The sequence below is a fragment of the Cebidichthys violaceus genome, unplaced genomic scaffold, assembly GCF_023349555.1.
Source record: "Cebidichthys violaceus isolate CVI_PGR_0920_01 unplaced genomic scaffold, fCebVio1.0.p SCAF_7, whole genome shotgun sequence".
NCBI lineage: Eukaryota > Metazoa > Chordata > Actinopteri > Perciformes > Stichaeidae > Cebidichthys > Cebidichthys violaceus.
The window spans coordinates 8,806,182-8,821,448 of NW_027176927.1; the positions used below are offsets into that span (position 1 = coordinate 8,806,182).

The window sequence follows — 15,267 nt, forward strand, 5'->3', positions numbered from 1 at the left end:
TAGAAGTGTGCATAAATATTACTAAATAGGGTTCAGTCATTTTAGCACACAGACTGCTGTCAAGATGCAACAAGTGTTACAAATAATTAAATGGAATGATTTGTATCAGAAAAATACTATCCCTACTATATAGCATCTCTCCCTTTTAAAAGGTAGATGTGGTACATGTTTCGACAATGAGCCTGTGTGAACAGTGCTTAATTAAACACTGTATAATTCCTCTTTGATTTCCACATCAGATCATTGTGTTCCACCATGTGGCCCCTGTGCAGCTCCATTACTCAGAGAGTCTCACCTCTGTGTCGCTGGCTACTGTCTGCTGCTGCAAGGTGAGGGTGAGCTGGCCCTGCTGCCCCGGCTCCTGCTGACACTCCACCTGAGAGGGACAGGAGGTTGGGCGCTCTTACTTCACAGCAACACACGGCTAAAAGATCTTTCTTTTTCTTCCCGACTGCTGTCAGTTACCTCTGTGATGGGGAAGGCCTGCTGCTGGGTGTCCTCGCTGAGGCTGACCACGAACAGCACCTCAGAGGTGAGGAGCAGACAGCCGGCGTGCTCCTGACCCGACCCGCTCACGATGGTCACCTCCAGGGCCATGTGGAGCTCCGGCCGCCCCAGAGACTGGAGCATCTTCCTGTGGAGCAGAGAGCCAGCGAGGACAAGTTGTGGCACATCATTTCACATAACATGTAAAACTAAAAGCTAGGTAGTTTTATGCTTCATCAACACTTGTACTACAAGCAGCAATCCCACACACACACACACACACACACACACACACACACACACACACACACACACACACACACACACAAGACTTCTCCTGCATGCATGGATTATCTGCACGCACACACACACACACACACACACACACACACACACACACACACACACACACACACAGGCCTCTAGCTATACACTTTCCCCGATCAACACGAGACCACACAAGGTGCCCCGACTCACCTCAACACACACAAACACGCGTCTCTGTACATCCTGTAATTTACATTTCTACACGTTCTCTGCAGCGGTTCCTGTTACACACATGTTGGATGGGGGAATATGTGTGCGGCGGGACCTGCAGTCTTCAGTCATGTTTCTCTGACAGCATGTTTACTTTGGAAGGCAGGTGTTCAAATTGCGGCGCAGATGTGGAAGCAGCCACAAGTAGGGACAGTTTGGTTCTGTTCAGTGTTACTCAGCTCATACGGGCTGACCCCTCCAGTGTCTGGGCTACCTGTAGTAGTAACAATAATTGACGGATGCCTGATGGAAACCAGTTTGACTGCAATGCAGCATGAATAAAAACCACAGGGGAGCATTATCTCAGCATTCATGTGTTTTTTTTCATCTTCCTCTAACATTAGCACGGCATGCCGCTAACCCCTCGGGTGATGACAACTTAAGTGGAATGTCCTAAAGAAATATTGTATCTAAAATTTGGCTTTTTTTCGTCATGGCAGTTGACAGTCAACACAGACTGCTATTAGAACTAAATGTTAGATAGCGATGGAAACCAAACTAAATTGTGGAAAAATCATAAAAAAAAATGCCATAAATGCATTTTTTCTGCAGCTCCTGATAACCTTCTGGAGAGACAGGCCTCTTGTACATTTTTATGATAATATAAAGTGCTGTTGAGTTGAAACGCTCTTGAAAGCACTGCCACATTTTTTCTTCTTTTTTACAACGCAAGACCCAACAGTAACCTTCTGCTTGGCACAACCTGCAACCTCCAAACCGTTCCTGCACACAAGGGAAGGTGTTCCTCCATCTGATGGCACTGGGAAACATCTCTGGATAGACTCACAGTTAAACAACAAGAATCAGTTCTAGCCGGCGGCTTTGGCAGAGTGCTTATAAAAACCTTTTAACATGGCTCGATGAGAACAAGGGAGGGCAGGCTGGCTACCATGTGTGGGATCAAGGTCAAACATTTTTCCAGAGTCTTTTTTTTTGGGGGGGGGGGGGGAGTGGGTAATGAACCGTCCAAGTTCTTTCTTCTTTTTTTTTCTTTTTTTTAAAACAAGACAAGCAAAAATGATGAGAGGTAAGAGGGAGAAACAGAACAGCTAATCCTGGAGAGACTCCAAGAAAAGCAAAGGCGAGAACACATGTCCCACTTCTAACGAATAGCTGGACAAAAGTGAAGGAGGAGCCTGCGGAGAGGACAAATGGCTCGGGACGGCCAGGGCCTTCATACCAGACATATTTAAGGTGGCTGTTTGGGGCCTGAGAGGACTTCTCCTCTGTAGGCAGGTACAGTTGTTTAGGGAGCTGCCACAGGCCGGCTCCATGAAGGATCCCTGTCAGAAGAGAAAAGACAAACATAAAGACAGTCAACATCATCGGTTATGCTCAACATGCTGTTCATTGCATTATTCTCAGAGGGCGTACAAACAAAATATACTGAGAAGAAGCAAGAGTGTAACCTGCAAAACGCCATAAACCAAACTCCACTATGCTGTGGAGGAAATGTAATTAACTGTTCACTCATATCTCATATTCATGGCCGACTGTATTGCCTTTGTACCTACAAAGAAATAACTCAAGTATTAAATATATTACAAAGAAACAAAAGTTGAATATCCTGTGAACAATTTGATTTGGCTGCAAAATATTTACTGAGATTTTTAAGAGCTCTTGTTTCTAAAGCGTTTAAAAACAAATGGACCATCTTTGTGAAATCATAAGACATGTAAATCGTGCTTTACGGCGAGCATAAACTAAGCTTAACTAAGTGTAGTCTCCTGTGTTGAGGGTCATGCGCGAGGCCGACTGGCGCCATTCTCACTTGAATCCCGACAACAAGCTGATAAACTGGACATTTGATGCGTGTGTCTGCATTCATCCAAACACATGATTGGAACGGCTCTGTGTGCACACGTCAGAGCGAGTTCACTACCCGCGAGCATGCGTGTGGTCGAGTGTTCCTTTGTCCCACTCTAGCAGCAGCAGTGAAGTCATCGAGTAGTTCAAATCGAGCCATAAAGAACACAATGAGATCCATTAATGATGTCAGTGCAGTGGTCCTCTGAGTGAGTGAGTGAGTGAGTGAGTGAGTGAGTGAGTGAGTGAGTGAGTGTGTGTGTGTGTGTGTGTGTGTGTGTGTGTGTGTGTGTGTGTGTGTGTGTGTGTAGGTATATCCATGTGTTTCATAAGACAGGATGAGAAGTATGACACGGTTGTTCTGCAGATATTAGCAGCCGATGTGTTTCAGGTAGATCAGAGCGGTTAGCCTCGCTGGTAGTTTATGACTACACACAACACACCTCACCTCCATCTTCTACCACCAGTAAAACTCAAGCTAACTCCAAAGACTTCTACAAGTGTTTGTGCATGTATGATTAGGCTTGTGTGTGTCTTTCCACAGTTCTCTAAAAGTTCCTGTACCACTGAAGTCATGACCTAATAAACACCTCTGGCTAAAGCCAAGGGGAAAACTTTTCCTGACACAATTTCTAATTCACGTGTGTGTTCATTAGAGTAGTGTTGCTCAGGGCTTGTGTCCACATAGCGCCTTTTTCTGGCACAAAAAAACGGTGGCAGGGGACACAAAAATATCACCACCGTTGTATGACAGACTTCTGTGCTTTGTATTATCTATTTGGGCTACTATACATTTGTTTTATTCACCATGAGCATCAAACGGGGGATGTCTGCTTCACACTCACACACGCGCTTTTCTGAAAAGAGAGATTTTCAACTTAAAGAGCTCGGAGCCGCTGCACAAAAAAAGACGCTTTTTCTGTAGGCGGCCCAGAAAAAGGCTTTAAGTGGACACAGGTGTGCGTGTTTCTTGGAAAGTAAGAGGTATTTGTTGAGATGTGTTAAATAGATTCAAAACCTTGCTACATGACCAAATCTCTCTTTATACTTCCGTTTACTGCTGTGTGAGAGTGATGTGTAACAGTACGTGTCTCTACAATGTATAAATGCATTTTAAATGATTTATACATGCATTCTGCGCTTTATGTTTCCTCACAAAATGATGGCAATTGTGAGGCTGCTAGCTTTTTATGGACCTAGACGTGGTATCAGTTGATATCCAAGATGGGTTAGTCAAGTCTGTGTTGAGAATTATGCTCCAATTATGCTTTACATTTTTTGCGTTTTGTGTGTAAACCACAGGAAAACGAACAAGAGCCACTATAATAGACAAAACTAATCAAGCTTTAATGACCAATCACTTTATCCACTGCAATAGAAAACAACCTGAAACACAGCATCTGAAACAGACCTACACAGGAGAAGAAAAACATGAATTCATTATTCAACAGGCTGTTGTCTTGGACCATCCTGAACTCACCGTATCCGGTCTGGGACACCAGTTCAGCTGCTCCTCCGATGGGCTTGGTGAAAACCCCCACAATGCCTTTCCCCACTCCAGAGATGACCCCTTTGGCCTTGCTCCCAGCGGAGCTCTGCAGCTCCCAGCTCCTCTGGAAGTTCTGCATGGGCTGGTCCACGATGCCCGCTATCGCGCCTGAAAGAACAAAGGAGAAGTCGGTGTTCTTTATTAGCCTGCTTTGTTCAATAAAAACTAAATAAGAGATGCTCAGTTACAAAAGACACACAGGGATTTCATTTTAACAAGACATGGGAAACAGACATATTCCATAGCGCCATAAATGGGACTCACACAGGAATTCAGACACAAAAAATATCTGACCCTTCATTTTATGTATGACACATCGACAGGGCACATCAGGAATTATAATCCACTGTAACCCAGAGAGATGTGTGCAGCTGTTTCAGTGACAATATGCTCCGTGTGTCTTGAGACTTGAGTTTTACTCATAGATATATATGGTTTCACTGCCCTCTCTGGGTGTTTACTGAGTCCCTGCTGTGCTGTCTCCACTGCTCCGTCTCATAGCTCTCTGTCATTGTGCACACCAGTTTGTGCGCCTGATGCCAATGGACAGCAGGTGTGCATGTTTCAAATGACCTGATGTTAAGGGGATCATATATTGAGCTTGATGCTGAAATAACAAAATAAAATAAAATAAAATAATTGGTATACCTAACAAGCTAATGCCGAGTCGTGACAGCCCCTGCCTCAGTCCGTCCCCGAGGCTCTCTGGGAGCTGGCGTCTCCACTCCTCCTGCCTGGTGTAGTGCTCTTCATCCAGAGACAGCCGGTCCATGTTCCTGGCCAGGCTTGTTGCTAAGTTGGTGATGGAGGTCAGTGTGCCTGAACACAAAAAAAATGATGTTGAAGCTCAATGCTCAACTAAAAAGGTTCATTTCAAATGTTGTGCTAGTTATCACTGCATGATGACCCTAAATGGTAAATGGATTGTACTTGTATAGCGCTTTTCTAGTCTTTTGACCACTGTAGTAATACCACATGTCATCATTTACCCATTCACACACATTCATAGACTGAGGGCAGGGGCTACCATCAGAAATGTCTGATCATTCAGACCCATTTACACACTGATGGCACAGCATTAGGGAGTAATTTGGGGTTAAACATCTTGCCCAAGCACACATCGACATGGACTAGCGGAGCCGGGGATTGAACCCGCCGATCTTCTGATTGAGGGACGACCCGCTCTAACTTCTGGGCCACAGTCGCCCAAAAATAGAAACAGTGTTCATCAGGCAACGTACAGTATGTGCTGTATCAGCCTAAAGTAAGCTATTCCACAAAACAAACTTAAACATTATGAACAGCTGTTACCTTTTGAGATATGCTTGACGAAGGAGGTGGTCCCTCTGGACACCCCGCTGACAAAGGCTCCAGGCCCGCGCGTCAGACCTTCGTATGGCAGCCGGAAGAAATCGGACACGCCGTTGCCGATACTCCGCACCAGGCTGGCAGGACTGCCCAGGATCTCCAAAGATCCCACCACCCAACCTGATGACACAGCACAGTGGTTAAATAACACTTAATAATAAGTGAATGTATGAATGAAATAAGTGTAATACTATCCACGATGTTGTTGTATAAATCTGTGTTTACATGATTGATGCTTGGTGCTCAAACATCGTGAAATGTGATGGACAATGTTTCGCTGGTGTTGAATTTTTTATGTTAATATGTCGGCCATAACATCTGGCCAGATAATTGTTTTTATGCTGCTGTTTACATTCCTCCTGATGCAAGTTCCAAAAATGCATTACAAGAATGCATCCCTGTGTTGTTTGTCAGGTTTTTCTCGCGTAGGGCTACATTTGCATTTATCCTTGAATGCTTGAATGTCACATAACCGATTGAGTTGCTATCCAGCCTTCTTTCTCTTCTCTCTCTCAGTTTAGCTTTTCAAGAAAAACTTGGACTGGAAACAAATATTTAAAGAAATAAACTTTAACTGTATTATTTTTGGAGGTAGCCGCAATGGTGTGATACCACACAATTTACAGAACTTACATACCGTAAAACACAAATGTAATTCTTTATACTGCTAAAATGGGTTTTGTATTTAACAGAAACACATCTGGAACACCTGCCTCTACTCGTTTGGATTGGCTCTCCCAATTTAAACGCTTTGCAGAATTATTTACACAATGTTTTTACATCTAAATGTCCAGCATTGTGTCAGAATTATTTTCTCAGCAACACAAATATTCACATGCATACACTCAGGCACAACGACTCACACACTCCTGCATGAAATCATACATGTGCCACAGTTAGATTTACAACCTCCTACTATCTCACCTCGTCTCTCTCATTCAACCATAGCATCCCCTTCAGAGGGCACGGCTCACTGATATTTATGTGCTGACAATTGCATCTCAAAAATCAAATAGCCATTTCTCGAGACGCCGACCCCGCTCTGCTCTTATTCTCCGTCAATTTGCGCTTGAGGGATGGGCCCTAATGGTAGGAAACCGACTCCGGCGGGGCCTAGTGGTCGTTTCTGCCTCTCATGGTCTCCCAGTTGTGGTTTTGGTAAAGCATAAAGTCCTGACAGGAGCTGATGTTTACAGGGCTGAGTCACGCTTTCAAACGCACATACATGTACTGTGCTGGTGTGTATGCGTAGGTAGTGCACACCTTTTAGTACGTCCAGAAGTCTTTGCATGAGTATGTGCGTCGTTTTACGGCAGTGGGTGTATGTGCGATCACCATACCGTACATCCTAATACTAATCAGTCCCAGAATGCCAAGCTTCCCGTCGGTGCCCCCCCCCCCCCCCCCACCACCACTCTGTGTGATGACTCAGGAAGCGGTGAGGTGACGTGCTGAAATACGAGCAGAAACAAGGGCTCTAACGAGAGACAGCGGGGAGGAAGTGTTCGTCCAGAACAGTGATTTCTGATGTGGAAATGACGGGCTTAAATCAGAACATGTGTGGAGGCTTTGACTAGACATGAGGACCACGCAGGAGAGAGGTACGGAGACACTTTTTAAGGGCCAGATAAGTCGGACGTGTACAGCCTACGCAACCATGAGTCATCAGTCAAAGCTTAGGATGAAACGGTAAATTACGACGAGGAGAGAATCTAAATCTTTTTCGAGCCTCTAGTGATTCAGATGTTGCTCCCTGGAGCTCTACATCACTTTCTGTCACAAAGCAACGGGAGCCCTTGGGTGCAATCATTTCAAAGCTCAACTTCAGACTTTGTGAGAATAAATTGTGGAATTTCTCACTCATTCATCCGTCTGTATTTTGCCTAAACTGAGTGCATACTGAGCCATGGATTTTGAGCGTGAGCCTTTTTGAGACAGTAAATCAGTGTGACTAGAAATCAGTCTAGTGTCCATACAGGAAACACAAGCTGGTGAACATATAAGAGAAATGGAAGAGAGAAGTTGTGCAACCCTATCCGTCCAACACTACCCACCAGCTCTGAAGAGGGCCCCGGCAGCATAGTGCATGGCCAGAGCATGGACCAGCTGTCTGGCCGTGGTGCACAGCGGCCCTCTCTCAAACAGGGAGAAGGAGAGAGGGGTGTGGTCCGAAGCGATGTACAGCTTCAGGGAGGCGTGGATGCTGACCAACAGGTTGACTGGCTGGATGGTCAGCCTCTGCAGCCGCACAGGGTGGACCAGTGCCTGCACCGACTGGAGCACCTGGAAGAAATGTACTAGTTTTACAATTTTTTTAAAACTTAAAAAAAACCTTTTCATTTTCAACAGATTTCAGTTTTAAGATCTCAAAAAAACAAAAAATAATTTCTAGTTTTAGTATTGACATAAGAGAGTAATCACAAGTAATACTAACAATATAAAACATACACAGACTAAAGTCTCATTACTGGATTAGGTAATAATGGATGAATTTTTATAGAATAATCATGAGAAATCTTTTTCTGCCATGCACCAAAAGGATGTGACGCAGTATCTATCTATCCTGTCCAAATACGTATTAATTAAGCATGAAATGATGTGAAGATGATGACAAGAGATCACCAAACACAAATATATATAAAATGTCCTATTATATAGAGCAACTATTTTCATAAATAATCAAATACTGCTGCTAAATGAGCAGCCCTCCCTCTTTGGCATGTTGATAACAATAATGAAGTTCACTTCTGCATGTCTGGTCCGAGCTGAATGCACCTCTGTGGTAATAATGTAATGAGAATGCAGTGAGGAAACCAGAAAACATCCAGCCTCATCAGTGTCTCAATAAAACCATTATGTTATGAGTAGTGCACCTGTTCAGGGAGGATGGGGGCCAATCCAGACTCTCTGCTCCTCCTCTGGGTCCCCGCTGTGGCTGAGGTCATGGCGCTGTCAGGGATGTAGGTGTGGAACAGGGTCTTAATGTAGTAAACAAAGGTGTCTTCAAGGTAGACTCTGGCAGGTTGGAGCTGGAAGGTGATCTGAGGAGAACACACACGAGGTTGTAATAAAAAAAACAAGACTTGGACACACCCGTCTCTTTAAGAGATTTAGTCCTTTTTGACATGAGCACTCAGGTCTCCCTTGCAAATAGAGAGCTACCTAACCAAATAAAGGTTAAAATAATATTATGCACCCTCTACTGTGACAAAGAAAAACAGAATTACAATGACAGAAGAATGAATCCAACCTCCTCCGCAGTGCATCTGTCCGCGGCCAGCGTCATCCTCAGCTGCAGGAAACAAGAGCGTTTGAACTCCTCCAGGGCTTCGGGGGAGTCCGTGGGGTTGGCGTCGCTGCTCCACGGAACGCCTGGCTCAGCTCCCCCTCTCTGATCCTGGCACAGCAGCACGGGAAAGTGGAAACTGGCCCGGTTGTACAGCTGGTTGTCCACCTGCAGATTGGAGCAGTGGACCTCGATCAGAGAGGTGTCGGGCATCAGGGCGGAGACGGATGCCGCGCCCAAGTCAGGGTCAGCCGCCAGCTCCGGGGGCGGGGAGGCGGGCGGTGCCGGGGCCAGAGTGAGGAGCAGCTTAGTCAACGTGAGTCTGAGCAGCTCCACGGATCCAGAAGGGTTGGTGATGTCATCGCTCAGCACCACACTGGCTTCGCTGAGGAGCACTCTGGAGGACAGCGTAGAAGATCTGAAACAAAACAGAAGTCATTCATGTGAAAGTATTATATAGGGGAAGAAATATGAATGGTTTTCATTCATGCATGTCTAGCAATCGCCCTTTATTACAGCCTGTGAGAAAGAAAACGACTCCATCTCCGACATAACTCAAGTTTTAAGTAGGTGTGTTATGATTCGGATGATTTGCCGGAGGACCAAACTCATTCATGTTGCGCTGATTATGTTGTGAATTTCCTACCACCAGAACAAAGATCATTGTCTGACGTTATTTGTTTACATTTACCCCATATGTGATTATATTAATTTCCCGTTCTGTCAAAATGAAAAGGCAGCTATGTGTTGATGTAATGGAATAAAGCTGTAAAGCCATGTTCTACTGTACTAATTCCCCTAGACAACACTAGAGGCTATTATTGCCCTCATGTGGTGCAAAATGATGGCTGTCTCTGCATGTTTGGAGTCTAGTAACAACTGCTGCATGAAAACATGGCTGTTAATGATAATTATAAAGCAAATTGGAGTGAGCGCAGTAAAAGGCGGTGGATACCTTGAGGTTAGGAAGAACAACACGTGTGGATGATTTCTTACGGTTCAAATATGCAGGGAGAATAAAACAATAACAATAAAAAAATGAAAACACACTGGCTGTGTACATGTACCTGCTGTGCTGGTTGATGACAGCGTCCACGCTGCTCTCTGGTGCCAGAGACAGAACCAGGGTGCCTCTCTGGTACACCACGTCTATGTAGAGACAGCCAAAGCCTGGCAGGAACACCACCTGAGCAACAGCAGAACACAGATCTGTCGTGAGACGGATCAACACATTTGGATGGAGTTGCTCATTTCCCCCTCTAAATAAACTCTGAGGAGGTAACTTTACCCATTCACATATTCAGCGCTCGGTGCTCTTTACACTGTATGGGTCTCACTTTTACCCTCCACCGCTCCAGGTTCAGAGCGAAGAGCCCCATCATGTGAAGAAAGGAAGTAGATCGCTGCCGCAACGCTTCGCCGAGCAGTCATAACAAGTCTGACCTCTGACCTCCCGACCCCTACCACGGAGGTCAGACCCAGAGCTCACAGTAACCAGAGATACACAGCCTCAACCTCAACCCCAACCTGCAGCCGGCTAGACACAACACCAAACATTACACGCACTGCTCCTTAACATCTCGCTGACCCCGCACTACGACACTGACACAACCAAAAACACGGGCTGGCTAGCCAGTGGGCGCTCACACACACACACACGCACGCACGCACGCACGCACGCACGCACGCACGCACGCACACACACACACATTTGGCTAATCTAGCCTGACAAACTCTGGCTTCACCTAACTGCCATTTGCAGTATCAGTGGGATCTGTGACAACAAAGGGTTCAGAGTAACTCTTTAACGTACATCAGTAAACATTAAGGAAGTCAGATCTCATAATGAGCACTTGGGGGCAATCTCTGTGTTTCAGTGCAGATGAAATCCTGCCATCTTTTCACCTCCACCCGGCCTACACGCATGCTTTTACCTGAGTGCCGGGGCAGTTGACGTCTATGGGGTTGGTCCAGGCGGTGGAGCCGTGGTCCGAGGTGGTTTTCAGCAGCAGTGCAGGCAGCGTCTCTTTCTGCCTGCACTCTGGGAAACTGGAAAAGTGGTGGTAGAGCTCATGGTGCAGGGAGCAATTGGCAGGCAGAGGACAGCAGTGAACCTCTGTCCCCGGAGTTTCTATTTGAAGATAAGAGGGAATAGTAGTAAAACAGCATACTAGTAGTAATAGTAGTACAAGAGGAGAGATACGGAGAATAGAGGAGACCAGTCCAGTCCAGTCTGGGCATTTCCTTGCTTACCTTTGACAGTTTCCTTTAGCAGCAGTGGGATAGGACACTTGTTGTGGATCAGCATCCGAGGACAGGGGTCCTCGTTCAGGATGATGTATGTCACCCCAAAGTGCTCCTGATATGTTAGTACTATGCCTCTGCAAAGCAAAGAATAAAAACAAGCCCATAAATAAAGTGTCCACAGACAGCTCATGTTCCAGCCCTCGTAACCGCACATTGATCAGAGCCCACCGACATGTTAAACGTCACATTACCACTATGTCCATTTGCAAATCTCTGAGGTGCATCCATGGACAGAGCCCTAACCGAAGCCAGGCGGCGACACACTGTCACTCTGCGTGTATCTATTTATGTATGTGTGATGTATCACTTACACACAGTAAATGAGAGCCAAGCTGGCCAGTCACTCCAGAGCACAAGTGTGAAGAAAAATACAAAATGCTCATTGGCCCGTGTTTTTGGTAGTTGGATGGTGAAATAGCTTTTTATTTGGGCTCAAGTAAAGACAAAATAAGAAAAGAAAGAGAGAAAGATAGTAAGTAAGACAAAGAAGAGAAAGACATGAGAAGGACTGAGATGAGCAGAGAGACTGACAGTGGAAATGTTGAGGGCATTTCTCTCTTTGCTTCATCTGCAGTATTTAACAAGCTGTGACCGGCAACCGGCTTTGTGTCCTGTGCCAGCCTGGGGTTCGGTGCCCTGCTCTAAATGGACTGTCACAGCCAGCACGCCACGAATGCTCCGCTTCACCCACCTGCTGCTCAGGCCACCCCCGGAGTCTGGTTCCCCAGGAACGGACAAACTCTGCCTGGGGAAGTCCGATCGGACGGGAACGGGGAGGCTCCACGCCGCAGATCCAGATCCCGCTCTTCCATCGTGCCCGGGAAAAAGGCTGAAGAGCATGTGTTTGAGCGGCAGAGGGAACTCCACCGTTCCCTGGACACTGGTTTGGAGGAGGTCCCAGCATGGCACGGAGCAGGGTTTGGCCAGAGAGGATTCTTCAGAGGGAGCCAGGCTGAACAGTGCTGTCTCTGGTATCTCACAGGCCTGAGGAGAAGACATGATATCAACATGATAAAAAAGGAAGAAGAAAAGAGGAGATGAAAGGAAAATAAAGGAAAAGAAAGGAGGAGAGGAAAAGAAAAAAGGAGTGAAGAGTATATGAGTAGAGGAGCGAGAAAAAAAGAAAGAAAAGGAGGAGAGGAGAGGCTAGAAAAAGGAGGAGAGGGAAAATAAGCAGATGATGAAGGAAAAACATAAAAGCAAAGAAAGATGCAAGAGAAGACGCAAAAAAATGAATGGAAGTGATGAAAGCAAATGAAAACGAAGGAGGGTAAGTGGACAATGATTGTGTCAGAAAGGGATATGAGACGGGACATGAAGAAAAGAAAAGCAGAGAGCAAAGAAGATGCGAGTGACTACAACAAAAGACACATCGTTAAACCACATTGTTATTGTACCCTCTTCTCTCTCCCACTGAGCTTAGTGCTAAATTGGTAGCAGAGGAGCCCTGCTGTGCTGCTTTAGCAGCGAGTAGCTGAGGACTACAGGGATTAGGCACTAAGCATGATGAATAGAGCGACTAGAAAGGCATTCCTCGCCTTGTTTGTGGTCTGTGTTATTGTTAAGCCCATCGTCCGCTATTTAGCTTTTTTAAAGCTCTTCAACAAAAAAAAACGAGTTTTCAGTCAATTAGTGGCTACTGGCAAGCTCTGCCATCCTCCTTTAAGAGGATCTGAAGGCTCGTTAAATGACATCACTGCATTGTTGCTCTCTTTGGGGACAAGCAGCAGATGAAATCGAGTGGGGAAAAAACCTGCATCCAATTCTGGGTGTTTGTCTAATGTCCCAATGAAGTGCCATTGCCACATGGTGAAAACGGTGGAGGGAGAAGAGAGAGAGAGAGAGAGAGAGAGAGAGAGTAGGGGTGCGGGGGTTGGAGAAGCAGCATGATCTGATGGAAAACGGCTTGCCGCGGTCCGAGCAGTGTGTGTGTGTGTGTGTGTGTGTGTGTGTGTGTGTGTGTGTGTGTGGGGTAACGCTGGGGTTGGATGTGTGTGAGTAATGCACACAGGGAATATACTGTATGTGTGAAGTTTCAGAAACTTCAGCAGGACAGAGAAGACACGATGCAGAGCAGAGCAAAACACACACACACACACACACACAGACACACACACACACACACACACACACACACACACACACACACACACACACACACACACACACATCACAGGCCTTATGGCTCTGAGGTAGCAGTGAGGAAATGAAGCTGCGGCCCCTGAATTTACACTAATTCACTGTGTTCTGGAGAGCTGGAGCGAGCGGTTAAGTTGGTGGGGACTTAAGAGACTGGGCAGGTGTTGTGATGTATGGAATATTAGTAGTCTAGCCTGAAACGTCTCATACGTTCTAGCACTATGCCAGCACAAGCAGTTGTTTTAACTGTTCAAATAAAGGTGGAGAAAAGCACATTAAAATCCTGTATTTGCACCTTTCATATTTTACCACGAACAAAAATAACCCAGAGTTGACACAACCTGACGTTAGTTTACAGAGAAATAACGCTGCGCTCTTGTGAAACGTCCTTTTGAGCCAAGGTTTACTGATTTTCGGTTTGAAAACAGAGCGTGATTCAGAGAAACCCCTCAGTTCAGCGCAGAGAGAGAGGAGAGAGAGCTCGTATGTGGGAGCACTTATGCATGTCACCTGGTCATCAGTTCCCAGTGGATGGGCGGCCAGCAGAGGCCTGCACTGGATCGTGTACGGCATGTTGTTGACAAGAACGGTTCTGTCCTCGATCTGGAGGATCTGGATGCCGTGTTTCACCACGGACGACACGCAGAACTGACACAGCTGCAGAGGAAACAACGGACACCAATTTGTCAGCTATAGTGGATAGAAAACAAACAGTTTAAAGATAAAACAATTACTCACATACTGTCTGTGCAAAAGTTTTTAGTTAGCTACATTTCACTGAATAGTGCTACGAAACATTTTCATGCGCCACCAACATGGCTTTAATCTAAATTCAGTGACTTTTACAAATTCAACCACAAGCAAGTGGGCGCTGTTTCCCTCACCTTCTGCCGTCCGGGAAAAGCTCCCAGGGTGATGTCGGCCTCCACGTATCCCTCCTCGTCCAGAGTGACCACCTCTGAGCCGGATCCCTCCTTCCATCGGGGAGAGGTCAGGTCATGGACCAGTTTGAGCGCCGTGGACTTGTGGACAGTGTTGGTGTGGGCCCAGTAGATGCCAATCTGGAAGGCTTCCTGGACGGTTGCAAGGGCAGTGAGGGGAACAGTGAAAGCGTGAGGAGGAAATCAGATGGAAGGAATCAGAGGTCAAATCTTTAGTCATGTCAAACAAAATGCGATATCTAAATTGACTGTGTTTGATTGCATTTTGGAAACGGCCACATGGCGGGGTCAACTGTGGCTTCATTACAAACAACTCAGCACAATGCTCCTGACAGTGTCCATGTTCACTGCATAACATCTCAATTAGTCCTGGAACTGAGAAGTATACAACTTCCACGACTGTTGGCTTTGTTAGGAGGACAAAGTGTCCCACAGATGCTGGAATGACACACTGATTGGTCGTCTGGCTCTGCAGCCTGCAGCGTCATGAAACATGCCAATCAATAGCAAACCTTGTCCCGTAAAGCAATCAACTCTGGTTTCAGTGGAGACCAAATCTTCTCCTCACACGTCATGCCATGATAAAAAGCAGGGCTCTACGGAAACAATGCTGTATTTGTTTTTATTTCACAGGCTTTTGCACATTTACAACTTTATATTTTTGTTTCTTTGAGCTCAACCATATCAGCACTTGTTCTTCGACACGCTGCCTTCCACGCTTAGCGCCGGATGAGCGGTGGAACAGTCTGTGTACGTGTGCGTTGTGTTCCACGGGGGGAAAATCCTCTGCAGACCTCTGCTTCTGAGCTCAGAAGCCAGCGAGTATTCGGTGACAGAGCTTGGCTGCA

The 15,267-nt window shown here is 46.0% G+C and overlaps 1 protein-coding gene across 1 annotated transcript in view; it reads right to left on the minus strand.

The window, feature by feature from the left end:
• The window catches only part of LOC137891619 (intermembrane lipid transfer protein VPS13B-like), a 333,991-nt gene that overhangs the window by 1,162 nt on the left and 317,562 nt on the right, over window positions 1-15,267 (minus strand). The window contains exons 53-67 of the mRNA XM_068736332.1: window positions 14,363-14,551; window positions 13,989-14,135; window positions 12,031-12,323; window positions 11,286-11,413; window positions 10,967-11,163; window positions 10,100-10,218; window positions 8,997-9,450; window positions 8,620-8,787; window positions 7,801-8,029; window positions 5,690-5,866; window positions 5,027-5,197; window positions 4,310-4,486; window positions 2,204-2,306; window positions 466-634; window positions 296-376 (exon numbers count right to left, since the gene is read on the minus strand). Of these exons, the coding sequence (XP_068592433.1) occupies window positions 296-376; window positions 466-634; window positions 2,204-2,306; window positions 4,310-4,486; window positions 5,027-5,197; window positions 5,690-5,866; window positions 7,801-8,029; window positions 8,620-8,787; window positions 8,997-9,450; window positions 10,100-10,218; window positions 10,967-11,163; window positions 11,286-11,413; window positions 12,031-12,323; window positions 13,989-14,135; window positions 14,363-14,551 (2,802 nt within the window). The remainder of the gene's footprint in view (window positions 1-295; window positions 377-465; window positions 635-2,203; window positions 2,307-4,309; window positions 4,487-5,026; window positions 5,198-5,689; window positions 5,867-7,800; window positions 8,030-8,619; window positions 8,788-8,996; window positions 9,451-10,099; window positions 10,219-10,966; window positions 11,164-11,285; window positions 11,414-12,030; window positions 12,324-13,988; window positions 14,136-14,362; window positions 14,552-15,267) is intronic.